This window comes from Suricata suricatta, chromosome 4 (assembly GCF_006229205.1).
Source record: "Suricata suricatta isolate VVHF042 chromosome 4, meerkat_22Aug2017_6uvM2_HiC, whole genome shotgun sequence".
In the NCBI taxonomy this organism is placed as follows: domain Eukaryota; kingdom Metazoa; phylum Chordata; class Mammalia; order Carnivora; family Herpestidae; genus Suricata; species Suricata suricatta.
The window spans coordinates 125,450,461-125,465,841 of NC_043703.1; the positions used below are offsets into that span (position 1 = coordinate 125,450,461).

General features: G+C 36.4%; 1 protein-coding gene across 1 annotated transcript in view; it reads left to right on the plus strand.

The window, feature by feature from the left end:
- Nucleotides 1-15,381, plus strand: part of DNAH6 (dynein axonemal heavy chain 6) — a 213,928-nt gene that overhangs the window by 61,478 nt on the left and 137,069 nt on the right. The window contains exons 17-21 of the mRNA XM_029938527.1: nucleotides 1,296-1,409; nucleotides 3,811-3,954; nucleotides 11,185-11,397; nucleotides 12,107-12,199; nucleotides 13,848-13,971. Coding sequence (XP_029794387.1) covers nucleotides 1,296-1,409; nucleotides 3,811-3,954; nucleotides 11,185-11,397; nucleotides 12,107-12,199; nucleotides 13,848-13,971 — 688 coding nt within the window. The remainder of the gene's footprint in view (nucleotides 1-1,295; nucleotides 1,410-3,810; nucleotides 3,955-11,184; nucleotides 11,398-12,106; nucleotides 12,200-13,847; nucleotides 13,972-15,381) is intronic.

Consider the following 15,381-nt stretch of genomic DNA (forward strand, 5'->3'; position numbering starts at 1 on the left):
AATGCTCTCAGTTTTTCCCCATTGAGGATTATATTAGCTGTGGGTTTTTCATAAACTGCTCTTATAATGTTTAGGTAAGTTCCTTCTATTCCGACTTTCTCAAGGGTTTTTATTAAGAAAGGGTGCTGTATTTTGTCAAATGCTTGGAAAAATCAACTCTTAATTTCTTTGATCTTTTCTGTTTTTCTAGTCTCTATTTCATTTATTTCTACTCTGATCTTTATTTCCTTCCTTTTGCTAGTTTTGGGCTTAGTTTGTTCTTCTTTTTGAAGTTCCTTGTGAGATCTTTCCATTTTTTAAATATATGCATGTATCACTATAAACTTCCCTCTCAGAACTGCTTTTCCACTATCCCAGAGGTTTTGACATACTGTGTTTCCATTTTCATTTGTTTCAAGATCTTTTTAAAAATTTCTCTTTGGTTTCCCCTTTGACCTACCGGTTGTTCAGAAGTATGTTGTTTAGTTTCCACATGCTTGTAAATCTGCCAGCTTTCCTCTTGTTGATTTCCAGTTTCAAACTATTGTGTTTGAGAAAGTACTTGGTATGATTGTCATCTTAAATTTGCTAAGACTTTTTTCGTGGCATATCATATGCTCTGTCCTGGGGAATGTTCCATGTGCACTTGAAAAGAATGTGTATTCTGTTGCTGTTGGATGGAATATTCAAAGCTTTAGCTTATCACGGGGCTCAGTTTCTGTGCAAACAACCCCCCTGGGAGTTTGTCCACTTCTAAGTCAAGGAAGTTTTAAGATACTTCTCATCAAAACAGTTTCTTCAGATTTTCATGCAGTCTTTCTCTCTATGAGGTTTATATACAGCCCATGGGGTCAGAAGGAAGTAAGAAACCAGGCTGTTCTTTCCATCTTAAATCTCCCCAGTCCCTCCACCAGCTACTTCACAGGCACTCCTCTCTTCTGCCATCTAGGTATACCTGCCCCAAAGAAAATCAGTACCTCTGAAGACTCATTTGTTTTTCTAAAAAGACCAGGCATGTATGATCCAACTTGAAAAAGAATGCCCATGGTATTCATAATATTTATGTCTTTGCAGAATATTTAAGTTTTAAGGAAATTTAAAGAGTTATATTTTGTTACTCAAATGGAAAATTGAATATACATGGGGTGTGTGATTTGTTTTATTTGTTTCTATCCCTCTTTTTCTTTCCCCATTTAGGACCCACCCATATTCTAAGTGTCACTATATCAAGAATTAAGAATTAATAATAGGAGGGCAACGTAAGATCTTTATATCTGAAAACTAAATAATGAGTTTTGCTTGTTATATTTTTAAAGATAGAAGTATCCAAGTTTGAAGCTTTGGAAGAAGTTAGTGCTGAATTGAAGCTCAAACAATTGCTCTGGGATTCTTTATCTGAATGGGATCAACTCCAAGAAGAATGGTTAAAGGTAAAACACACACACACACACACACACACACACCAAAAAAACCCTCTCAATCCAGAAATCATTTTTTATTAATTAAATTTAAAATCCTAGTCGTATGAATTATGATTTTTAACAAACTAGAGTAGTCTTAATTCAGTAAAATATGCAGTGTTTTAATTTTATGAGAATTATTGTCAGCTTTCCTGTGAAATGCACAAAGGTCTTTCTTTTACTATGTACCACAGAACAGAATGCATTCTTGCAGGGCAGGCTTCTTGAGCCCTCCATTTAAGAAGGCTAAATGAAGGAAATATCAAAAGACTTTACTGCATGACACTTAACTGCTTTGTGGCTTCTGTACACACAGTGTTGTCATGATACACTAGACCAAAGTGTTCTTGAGGATTGTAGAGTTTTATTTGTGATCCACACACTTTGGGTTTCGGTTAGTTTCAGTTAGTTTCGGTTTCTGTTATTGTTTTGAAAAAAATTAAGCCATTTTGTTCACTGTGATAGAATAGAATCGGAGTAATGATCTCTGAGCTCAATAGTAAATTACCTTAATTAGGGGGCCAAGGACCAACGGCCACCATAGAATTTGGTTTCTAGGGTCTACCCCAAAATTCAAATCTTGATAAGAGTCAACCCTCTAGAAGACAGAATAGATGACCATCTATTCTTTTAAGTGCGATATGGACATGTGAGAAATACCATCAGCTTTATAAGTATTGTTTTTGCACTTGCTCATCAGCCTACTTGTGCTGATACCTATAAGTAGAAGTCAGGTGTCTGGGTTAAACATCAGTGATACAGAAAATGTTTGTCAGACAGTGTTCTAAGTGCTCGGTATACCAGTAGAGAATAAAGGACAAAGTCCAAACCCTCACAGAATTTATCTTTTGGTGAGGAAAACAGAAAACAGATATATGCTACAATATCAAAGATTTTAAGTGCTTCTGTATAACTCCTTTATCACTTAGCTCAGAGGTAGAAAATGTTCCTGAGGAGTAAAGAAAAAGTTTAGAGAGTTTTCTCATTACTACCATAGTTTAGAACAGAAGGTTCAAAAATGGGATGATTTCATCAGAGGAAACACAAAAAGACACATCGGGGGACAGAAAATAAATGTTGAACCTAGAATGAAAAAAAGAAAAATGAAAGTTTATATATAACATATTAGTTTCATATGTACAATATAACAATTTAATATCTATGTTTATTGCGACATGCTCACTACAGTAAATGTAATTAGCATTTATTGCTGTATATCATTTGGAAAATTTTTTCCCTCTGATGAGCACTTTTAAGATCAGCTTTCAAGAGCAGCTTTCAAATATGTTATATAGTATTGTTAACTATTGTCACCATGCTGCACAGTAAATCTCCATGACTTACCTATTTTATAACTAGAAGTTTATGTCTTCTTATTCCTTCACCCATTTCACCTACCCCCACCTCTACCTCTGACAACCACCAATCTGTTCTCATATATATGTTTCTTTTCATTTCATTTTGTTTTGTTTTAGATTGCACATGTATGTGAGATCATACAGTATTTGTCTTTCTCTGCTAAAGTAACTGAGAAGGATATTCATAGATACATGTATATAGGGGTACATCTTTAAATCATTTATATTAAAAGGGTACATAAGCAGGGCACCTGGGTGGCTCAGTTGGCTAAGCGTCTGACTTTGGCTCAGGTCATGAACTCACAGCCTGTGGGTTCAGGCCCTGTGTTGGGTTCTGTGCTGACAACTCAGAGCCTGGAGCCTGCTTTGGATTCTGTGTCTTTCCCTCTCTCTCTGCCCTTCTCCTGCTCACACTCTGTCTCTCTCTCTCAAAAATAAATAAACACTAAAAAAATAAATAAAGGGTACATAATCAAATAATAGTAGACTACTGGGTGAGAAATTTCTAGTTAGCAAGTGTAAGAAGTACGTATTTGTCTTTTTACAAGAGTTGACTCTCAGGAATAAATTACAGGGATTGCAATACTGCATTTGATGATGTGGGAGATAAGAACATGAAAGGAATAAACGAGAGGCCTGATACACTATTGGCAATCTTAATAAGTAAAGCCATTTCAAAAGTATAGAGTTAACTTGGATTAACAATTTAACTAGTAGAGGGGTGCCTGGGTGACTCAGTTGGTAAAGCATCAGACTTTGGCTTAGGTCATGATCTCACAGTTCGTGGGTTTGAGTCCTGCATCAGGTTCTGTGCTGACAGCCTATTTCAGATTCTGCGTCTCCCTCTCTCTCTGCCTGTTCCCCACTCGTGCTCTGTCTCTCTGTGTCTCAAAAATAAATAAACGATTAAAAAAAACAATTTAACTGCTGGAAAATCTGAGTAAAGTAAAAAATTTTACTATTTCAAGGTTGCCATTATCATATGTCTTAACTGTTTTTTCTAATTTTTATAGTCCAAATTTGACGGCTTGGATCCAGAAGTCCTAAATAGTCAAGTTTCTAAATATGTCAAATTTGTGACTCAATTGGAAAAAGGCTTGCCACCCAACAGTGTAGTTCCCCAGCTAAAACAGAAGGTGGAAAAAATGAAAGAAAAGGTAAGTTTGGTAGAAATTATTTTAAAAACTCCAGGTCAATCAATCCATTACTACCTGATGGTAAGAAGACCAAAGTCAGGAATTCTCCCCTGTTTAAATTAACTTAGCAGCAAGGAAAGAACAGACCAATTAAATTTTTCTCAGACACAGATCACATCTTTGTCTTCAGTTGGCCAAATCATGAATTAAATACCTTGGATCAAAGGGCATTCAGAGTAAGAGTTTCCCACATGGTAGGGAGCTTAGTGCAGGAATGGGCTGGAGGTTTGGCAAGATACTGACCCACTCAGCCCTTAGATGGCCAGATGAGGCTAGAGCAGTCTTGTCCATTTATACCACCACACCAAACACATATGCCATTTTCTAGACGTGCGATGATGTGAGGGTTGAGAAGCCCAGCAGTGGGTTTGTGAGTCTAGCTCTTTGAAGCCTAAATGCTGCTGAACTAGTACTTGAAATGGGAAAGAAAGGGGTTATGATTTTATCCTTTTAAGCAGTTTTAGATTTCTTTAAAAAGATGAGATAAAGGACTAAAAGAAGGCATGAGTAGGAAAAGTAAGCAAAACTTCAGGCACAAGAGGCAATTTTCCCCCAAGAAGAGTGTTTTTGCAGTTTCTCCCTCTTTCACTTTGCAATATCTAGTCAAAACACTTTTCCAAGTTACTTACACTAGCCTCTTTCTTCTTCATTGCCCTTCATGTGGTTATATCATACAATTATAAACAAGTCTGTTTGTCATGGTCTTTGTTCCATTTTGCATTCCTTCAAAGTTCTGGTTGATTTTTTTTTAACTTGTGTGTAATAAAAGACACTTCTTGTGGTATACAGTTCTGTGGATTTGTACAAATGGGTAGAGTCATGTATCCAACACAACAGTACTATACAAAATAGTTCCATCACCCCCCAACTTCCCATCTGCTGTTCTTTGTCATCAGCCCCTCCTTCCATCCCTGTCCTAGGCAACCACTGACCTGCTTTCTGTCCCTAAAGTTCTTCATTTTATATATGATATAAAAGGAATAATACAACATACAGCCTTTGGTCTGACAGTGTTCACTTATAAAAATGCATTGAAAATGCCTCTAGGTACTTACATTCAGAATATACAATACAGAAATAGCCCTTAAAAATGGGCAAAGGATTTGAATAGACAGGTCCCCAAAGAAGATACATGAAAAGATGCTGAATGTCATTAGCCATCAGGGCAATGCAAATCAAAGTTGCAGTGAGATACCAGTCCACACCCACTACAATGGCCGCAATCGAAAGGATAGATTATATAATAAATGTTGGTGAGGATCTGGAACAATTTGAACCCTCATATGTTGCTGGTGGAAGCATAAAGTGGCACATCTTCTTTGGAAAACAGTTTGGAAACTGCTTTGGAAAGCAGTTTCTCAAAAGTGATTCTATTCCTAGGCATATATCTAAGAGAATTGAAAACATATTTACATAAATATTTGCATATGAATGTTCATAGCAGCATTATTCATAATATAGTTAACAATGAGAAAAACTCAAATGTTATCAACTAATGACTAAATGAATAAAATGTAATATATCCATACAATGGGATATTATTCAGTCATAAAAAGGAATGAAATACTGATACATGCTACAGTATAGATGACCCTGAAAACATTATTCTACTTGAAAAAAAAGTCACAAAAAGACTACAGAGCATATGGGGTCACAGATATGTAATGGTCAGAATGGAGAAAGCCACAGAGAGAGAAAGTAGATTCATGGTTACCCGGTACTGTGGAGAAGCAGAAGTGGGTGGTGATAGTTAATGGGTGTGGGGTTTCCTTTTGGGGTAATGAGATAGTGATAGGTAGTTAATAGTGGTAGTTCTAAAATTAGATAGTGGTGATAGTTGTACATCTCAGTGAATTTGCATATCCAAAAAGATTCTACCATGTTGTTATGTGAATCAACAGTTTGTTAAGTTTTATTGCTGAGTCATATTCCATTATATAGATTATTACCATTGGTTTATCATTCACCTGTCGAAAGACATGTGGGTTATGACCAGTTTTATAGTGATTACTCTTTTTGATATAGTTTATTGTCCACTTGGTTTCCTTATAAGTCAGTGCTCATCCCAAAAAGTGCCCTCCTCTATGCCCATCACCCATATCCCCCTCTCCCTAGTCCCCCATCAACCCTCAGTCTGTTCTCAGTATTTAATAGTTTGCCTATAGTGATTATTAATAAACTACTATACACAGCGATGTACAGCTTTTTGAGTGGACATGAGGTTTTGCTTCACTTGGGCAGATAACTAAGTGGGATTACTAAATGGCATGGTAAATATGTATACATATATATTTATAAGAAACTCACCCAACTGTATTTCAAAGAGCTGTAACAATTTGCCTTTCCACAGCCAGTGTGAGAATTCTTACTGTTCCTCAGCCTCCCCAGCACTAGTTCTCACTGGGAAGGGCTTTGTGTGGTGTGGCCTGGTTTTCATTTTAGTCACTCCGGTAAATGTATAGAAAGCATCTCATAGTGGTTACACTTTGCATTTTTCTAGTGACAAATAATGTGGAGCATCTTTTTTTAATGCTTCTCCTTCATCCTTTTATCTTCTTTGCTGAAATGTCTGTTTGGCTCTTTGCCCAATTTTTAATTTAGTTGCTTGTTTTGTTATTATTGTGTTTTAAGAGTTCCTTATCTAATAGGGATCAAGTCCAGGTTTCCGAGCCCTCGTTCGCCGGACCCAGGCTTCCCGGCCACCATTTGCCCTCCTGCTCTGATGTGTTCCTGTCTTTCTTTCCCCCTTCTGCCCTCAAGAGCAAAGGTTCATTTAAAGGCAGAGGTGAAGTCACTGTAAACTAACCTGTTATGGTTTCCACCTTTTTTTTTTTCAGTGCAAAAATTAAAAGTAAGTATAAAGCACAAAAAAATATGTAATTTGAAAATATTTTTCCCAGTCAGTGGCTTGTCTCTTCAGTCTCTTTCCAGTGACTTTCAGAGCACAGACAGTTTGAACTTGAATAAAGTGCAATTTATATTTTTTGCTTTTAGGAATTACCTTTTTAGTATAGTATCTAAAAATGTTTTGCCAAACTTAAGGGGCACACAGATTTTCTTCTATATGTTCCTCTAGAAGTTTCATAGTTTTGCTTTTTTTTAAATTAAAGTTTATGATTTATTTTGAGTTATATTGCATAAAATATGATACATATGTCAAAGTTTACATTTTTTATATATTAATATCCATTTGACCATTATTCAAAAAGACTATCCTTTCTCTATTGAATCACCCTTGCACCTTTGCCAAAAGTCAGCTGGTTATATTTTTTAGTCTATTTCTGGGTTGCATTCTGTTTTATTGTTCTGACTCTATTCTTTCATCAGTACTATACTGTCTTGATAACTATAGCTAATAGGTCTTGAAATCAGGTAGGTGTGAGTGTTCCAAATTTGTTCTTTTTTTCACGACTATTTTGTCTATTCGAATTCCTTTAATTGTCAATGTAAATCTTAGAACTAACTTGTTGATATATATATATAATTGCTGGGAATTTTTGAAGGATTATGTTAATCTATAGATCAGTTTGAAGAGAATTGACATCTTAACCATAGTGAATTTTCCAATTTATTACCAGCATATCTCTTCATTTAATTAAGTCTTGTTTTATTTTTACATTGAAGTTTTGTAGTTTCAATAGATTCTGCATGTATTTTATTATATTTATAACTAAGTATTCTTAATGTTATCCTGAATGATATTTTTAATTTCAAGTTCCAATTGTTCATTGCTGTTATATAGGAATACTATTGACCTTTATATACTAATCTTATATCCTGTGATCTTACTAAATTCACTTTTTAATTTTAGGGACTTTTTTGTACATTAAAATGAATCGGGAAGTGTTTCTTCCTGTTCTGTTTTCTGGAGGAGATGGTGTAAGATAAGCATTATTTCTTCTTTAAATGTTTAGCACAATTCACCAGTGAAGCCATTGCAGAATGAAGTTTTCTTTTTTGGAAGGATTTTAACTAGCAGTTGAATTCCTTAACACATATTGAATTATTTGTGTTATCCGTCTTTTTCTTGAGGGGATTTTATAGTGTAATTTTGGTCCATTTCATCCAAACTATTGTATATATAGAGTTGATCATGATATTTCTTTATTATCCTTTAAAAGTATGTGGGATCAGAAGTTACGTCTTTTTCATTGTTGATGTTGGTAATTTGTGTCTTCTATATAGAAGATTTATCTTTTCTCTGCTTATCTATCTATCTGCCTATTAATCCATCCATCCATTCAGTTGTTTATTTATGTCATTATGAACTCATGGATATGTATTTTTTTAATGCTGTACTACGTTATTTATTGTTGCTTAAATCATTACAACTTTGGTCATTGAGAGTTCTCTCAGTTGACTTCTGTGTCCCTTTGATGTACCCCATCATTTTCTTTTATTTTTCTTTTTTTGTATTTTATCTTTACATATACTGTAAGCATAATATCTTGCTACTAATTTATTTTACATAATCATCTTTCAGGACAATAAAAATAAGAATCAATGAAATTTACTTTGCCTCTATTCCATTTCCAGTGTTCTTCATTTCCTTGTATGGATCTAAGATTATGATTCATAGCAAATTCATTCTGCCTGAAGAACTTCCTTTAATATTTCTTATTGAGTGGGTATGCTAACAATGATTTCTCTAAATTTTCATTTTGAAAAAGTCTTTTTCCTTTATTTTGAATAAGAATTTAACTGGATAAGTCAACAGGTTTTGTTTTTTCTTTCAGCAATTTAAAAGTATCCTTCCATTTCTTTTTTGCTTACAAAAAAGAGCATTTTTCTGACAAGAAATATGCTCTTGTCTGGTTCTCCTGTAGATAATATGTATTTTTTGGTTGGGCTGCCTTCAAGATAATCTCTTTTTCTTAGTTTTTGTCAGTGTATAATGTGATGCCCAGGTATGTGTTGTTGTTGTTGTTGTTGTTTACAGTTTGCATTTATCCTGCTTAGCATTCTCTGAATTTCTTGGATCTGTGGTTTGGTGTCTGTCTTCCATTTTGAAAAAAAAAAATGTAGTCATAATTTTTTCTTTGGGATTTTTATTGCATATTTTAGACAACTTGATGTTGTCCTATAGCTGTTGGATGGTCTCTTCTGTGGTTTTGGTTTTTGATTGTTTGGATTTCTTTTGTTTTCACTATTTTTTCTCATGTGTCAATTTAGGGAATTTCTACTCACTTATCTTCCAGTTCACTGATTCTTTGGCTGTGTCAAGCTCAACAAAGGTATTCTTTATCTCTCTTGCTATCTTTTTTAATTCTAACATTTATTTAAATTTAGTTATAGCTTCATCGTTTCTATTGACATTTCCAATCTGATCTTGTATGTTGCCTACCTTTTCCATTAGAGCCATTAACATATTAATTACAATCATTTTTAATTCTCTGTTAATTTCAACACTGTGTATGTCTTATCAGAATCTGGTTCTGACTATTTCTTTTGTCTCTTAAATGTATATTTATCTTAACTTTTTATACAGTTCTTAGATTTTTATTGAAATGCAGACATCTCTTATGGTACAGTAGATACTAGAGTAAATAATTTTTATGCCTTTCCTCCTACTGGACTTTTTGTATAGCATGTTATATTAAATATAGTAAGGAATTGGGTTAGATTTGCCGTTTGATGTTGCTATGGTTACCATTAGTCTTTTACAGCCTTCAAATTATTCTTTTAATACCTGTGTTTATGGTTTGCCAAAGATTATTTTTTCAACTTCTGTTTGTGACCTTGGGTCCTCCCTGTGGTAGATTCTTGGGTCCTGGAGAGATGATGAGCGAGATGCAACGACGTTCCCAAAGGCTGATAGCCCATGGAAACAGGGACGTTCCCAAACACTGGGAATGGGAACGTGAACAAGAGACACTCCTCAATGGGAGCGTGGACGGTCCCAGAGAGACTGGGCACTGTGGACATCCCCGAAAAAGATGGAGACGGACCAAAAGCTGAGGGCTAATGGCAAGCTTTATTAGGAACAGCATCTTATTTTATACCCTCCGTACAAGCATGCAGAGCACAGTAAACGTTTAGTCAGCAGTAAATGTTTAACCAGAACAATAGATACAGATACGGAAAGGGCAGAAGAGGAACAGCTTGCAACTGTGCGTGGATATATCTCTGGTGTTGCAGCTTCTTGACGCACTTGGCTGATGACCAGGAAGGCTCTGTCCTGCACGTCCTCCTGGGACTTCACTAAGTCCCCTGCTCCCAGCTTTCTGGGAGCAGAAGTCTGATAAGGATGTTTCATACACAAGGACAGTGCTGAGAACTGAGGTCCGATAAGGACAGTTCATCCTATTTCCCAACACCTCCCTTTGTATTGTTCTCAGAAAAACAATCTGTCACTATACTGTACTGTTATATTTATTCAATATTTGTTAGCCTGGTGGGAGAGGTGAGGAGGGGCATTCCCTCATGTTCTGATTAAGCCTCTATCTTAGCAAGGCACTAAGTCCCTTGTTCTTAGACTTCTGACCTTCACAGGGGTTCCTACCCCTCCTCAGCTGTAATAATCAGCCTAGAATGTATTTCTTTCTCTTCCCCATGAGTAGAGCTTTTATTTTGCTAGTTCTGTTTCTCCAGTTGTAAGCAGAAATCTACAACAGGTTATTACCAGTGTTTAAAATGACAGTGTTTGTTGCTTACTTCCCTGACATTAAGTCCTCTGTTCCATAAGGAAACCAGGAGAAATGGGTTGGTTAGAGTTATAATAGTAGCTGTTATTTTCCTTTTCCAGGCAGCAGCATCAGGCAGGCTTTCTTAGGATTCTCCCCAGTCTTCCGTGTGAACACCTATGTTTGTAACCCTCTGGGACTCCTTCACACTCTCATGCTACCCTATGCTCACTCTTGAACAATTTATTTTTAAAATTTAGCTAAATCTTCTTACTAGCTTAAATGACAGCCCAGGGCATCTGTCGGTCAGCAAATTCTCAGGTCCTGTTTTTTTAGCTGTGGAAAAACTAGTCTCTCCCCAAATTTTGAGATTTTTTGGTTTCCCTGCAACCATAATTTTTTGGATTCAATAAAAGTCATTAATTTTTAATTCATCCAGATTATTCTTTTTGTAAGAATGTAAGTAGTGTTCATTCCAATTCTCTAAATTCCTGAACTGAAACCAGAAGCCTTGAGCTATGTCTTTAAGATAAAAAGCATGGTGCCTTTGAGAGTGTTTGCTTTCCAGCTTCCAGTTATCATTGACTTGAGGAACCCAACTTTGAAGCCGAGACATTGGGCAGCTATTGAACAAACCGTTGATGCCACCCTAGTGGACCTTGAAATTCCATTAACCTTGGAGAAGCTCTCGGAGTTGCATGTTTTTGATTTTGGCCAAGAAATCCAGGACATTTCTGGACAGGCTTCTGGAGAAGCTGCCTTAGAAACAATTCTTAAAAAGGTAAATCTGAAACGTATGTATTCTTAAGATCAAGGAATGTAAAGGTTTTCATAGTCAGCATAAAGATCACCAACTTTTGGTTTGTCTAGATAGATTTTTTAACATTGCAGCTTTCACCTCTCATTATCAGTCATCCTTCTGTTGTCTCCCTAATATTTATCATTATCATCAGTACTTTTATCAATGTCTTCTTTCTACTTAGCTTATAGCCCAACCGGAACTTGTTGACAACAAAACTTAAAATTTGCATGCCTGTTTAAAAAAACCAATACCAAGGAAGACCTTTTACAGCAAAATACATGACCTTTCAAACTACTAGGGGTAAAAACCTGTGTGACATGCTACAAAAGACACTGAAGAGATTGCCCTACTTATGCTCCTTACCTCCTTATCCTAAATACATGCATACCTACAAATCACCTGTGTAAAAAAAGTATTTTCCTTACATTTTAAAAATATTTCCCTTATATTAAAGCATAAAGTGGTAAAGGATACACATCAACGTATCACAAGTTATTCATATGTATTAGTGTTTGTCTGTAAAATTTAGCTAATCAGTATCCTTTAACCAAGAAGAGGATTTTAACTTTTAAAGGCAGTCAGGGGGAGAATGGGATAATTATGGAGTTTTCACTTATTTCATTCTACATGAATTTATTGAGTGCCTAAACACAAATATAGGTATTCTAAGATTTAAATTATTTCTAAGGTGGAAGATTCTTGGAAAACAACTGAATTTGTCGTTCTCCCTTACCGTGACTCCAAAGATGTGTTTATCCTGGGTGGCACCGATGACATACAGGTGGGTAACTGGGTTGTTGAAAACCTATGGTAAAGATTCTGGTCAGACCTACTCCTGAATCTTCTATGGGAGGTTATGATGGAGGAATGAAATATGAGTTACTAAATAAGAAAAAATCTAATTGGAAAGACAAAATATGAATAAATGACATAAATGTGTATGTATGAAGTATTTAGCAAAGCAACAAAAATGGTATTTAAAACTTTAAATTTTCAATTTAAAAATATGATCCTGCAGTTAACTGTTGAGTAATTTAGAAAAGCAAGAGATAATTTATGGGTGAAGTGATCAGAGAGAGAACCCTTCTTAAACCAACCAAGACATGTTATACCTAAAAGAGTAAATGGGGTTTGACAGACAGAGATGAGAATGAAGAGAATTTCAAACCATTTAAACGAGGAAAAAACAAAAAAAAACCATGAACAAGCATTTCAAATTCATAACACACTAGGAAACTAAGCTCACTTGAATTTTTTGAGATGAGTAGATGGCCATCCTCTATGAACAACAGAAGAAATCTAATCCATGTGTTTGGAATATTCTTAGTGACTTAAAATCCAAGGGCACCTTTGTTTAGCAAAAGGATCTGCGTCTTATGGCGTAAATATAAAAAGCAAAGCCCTGGCCCATTAGGGTGCACCCAGGCCAGAACTAGAGATGAAATGGCTTTGCCAGGTATAGGCTGGAATAGCAAGGCCAGATGTCACTCTGGGCTGTGGATTGGAGAGCACACTCAAGATGAAACCCAGGCAGTATGAGGCCAGTTGGTGCTAGGTGGTGGCCCTTGTGCTCTCAAGAAATTCATAATTTAAAAATTTTTTTATGTTTTTATTTATTTTTGAGAGAGAGAGAGAGAGAAAGCATGAGCAGGGGACAGACAGAGAGAGAGAGGGAGACACAAGATCTAAAGACAGGCTCCAGGCTCTGTTGAGCTAGCTGTCAGCACAGAGCCCAATGGGGAACTTGAACCCATGAACCATGAGATTGTGACCTGAGCCAAAGTTGGATACTTAACCGACTGAGCCACCCAGGTGCCCTAAGAAATTCATAATTTAAATAGAGCAATCAAAATCTTTTAGATTCACAGACCTATTTTTTCAAATGCCCATGTTTCGTGAGGGTTGTTGTAGTGAAAAGGGGGAAGCAGGGCAAGAAGGTAGAGGGGACTCTGTTCATAGTCATTCTGAGCTTCATGTCAGTATGTTCAGTTTCTCTTTTCCTCAAGATAATTGGTAGAAAGTGATGTTTCGTTACATAGAAAAGACAGCTAATTTTTCAAGTTTTGAGTACTTTGAGAAATAAAAGGCTGGATGACCAAATAGTGTATAGAAGGCACCAGATATCTAAAAGTAGGGAAAGAGAGGAAAAAAGTATTGAACCAAACAAAAACACATGCCATTAATAATTACAGAAACAGCTAAGATTTCGCAATCAGAAGTCTCTTCTCGGTGACATTTGAGAGAATATCATGGTAAAGTGGGTAAAGCGAGAGAAGTGGATGGGTAGGAAAGAGTAGGTGGACTAAGCTATTTATACAAAAAGTTATTTATTCAAAAAGCTTCTAAGTGGACTCTTGGGATTAAGTATCTGTAATTATCACTGAGAGCACAAACCCATGATGCTGCATGTTCGCCTTCTTTCTCCGAAGGTCCTTCTTGACGACAGCACCATTAACATCGCAACCATTGCCTCGTCACGTTACGTTGGTCCACTGAAAACTCGAGTGGATGACTGGCAGAAACAACTTGCTTTATTTAATCAAACACTGGTGAGTGAGGACAATTTCAATCCATGCACTTAGAAAATTGGAGAGCCACAGGACCTTAGAAGACATTTCTTCAATCATTTAAATATTAGTTTAATTGTAAATATTTTATTATGTTCAGAATGTAAGGAAAATGCAAATATACTAAACTCTTCTTTATATGATGATGCCATTCCCCCCTGTATTCGTTATTTTTGCCATGAGACAAAATACCACATACTTGTTGGTATGAAACAGGGCACGTTTATCAGCCCACAGATTCTCTGGGTCAGGAATTCCGGTGTGGCTTAAATTGGGTCTCCTACTTAGGGTCTCAAAGGTTCAGTCAGGATGTGGGCCAGGACTCAATTCACATCAGAAGTTCAGCTCAGGGAGAGTCCCCTTCCAAGCTCACTCGGGTTGTTGGTAGAAATCATTTCCTTGCAACTCTGGGACTAAGGGCTTCAATTTCTTGCTAGCTATCAGCTGGAAGTCATCCTCAACTGCTATGTTGCCCACATTTTTTGTTTATGTGTAAGTGTAGTTTCACTAAAACAAAAACTGACAGTGTGGTATGAAGTTTACATTTAAAGTTTTCACCGAAACCTACCCTATGCCTGAAAAAATCTTACAGTGGAGTTCTAGATGCCAGTCTAGATGGTATCAAGTACTGATGAGTATCATGATTCAAGATAGCATTTTGAGTATTAGTTAAGTCCTAAAATTAAAAAAAAAAATGTGTGTGTGTGTGTGTGTGTGTGTGTGTGTGTGTGTGTTAAAGTGACCTCTGCCCCAGTCAAAAGACCAGGGCTTTTTAAATCATTCAGCTCTTAAAATGATTCAATGAACATTTGTTGTCACATGTGACAACACAGGGTGACTGAACCCTGTCACCAATGGTTTCAGAATTCAAAGTTCAAAAAACAGAGAGGCTCCAGGAGTTTTTCACTCTAAGGACATGAGCCCTTGTGTTTCTGTATACTCTTACCCTGCGTGCCACCCTCTTCCCCTCCCTAAGTACCTCAGCCAGTGGCCTGGGTGGACAAGCTGATATTTATAACTTCATAATTGGAAAGAAAGGGTCTTCTTGTAAACTTGAAGACTTAGCACCTCTAAGAGCAATCTGCCTATGTATATACTCCAATAAAAGATTTTTCCCAGTTTTCAACCAGTTTGCACCCCAAAATGGCAGGCAGCTTTGGTCACTTATTAACTGGCTTAAACCTTTGCTGGCAACAGAATTAAGCTCAGGCCGGGGCCACCTTGGCTTATAAGCTACAGGCATTCACAGCTTTTAAATAGCCTCTCCCAGTGCCACAGCAACCTCATCTTTACTGGAAAACACCCACTGTTGTTTGAAGGGGACCTGGGGACCCTTCCTTGCGGTACACCCTTCCTTTTTATTTTATCCTACTTCAGATTATCCCACAGTAAAACA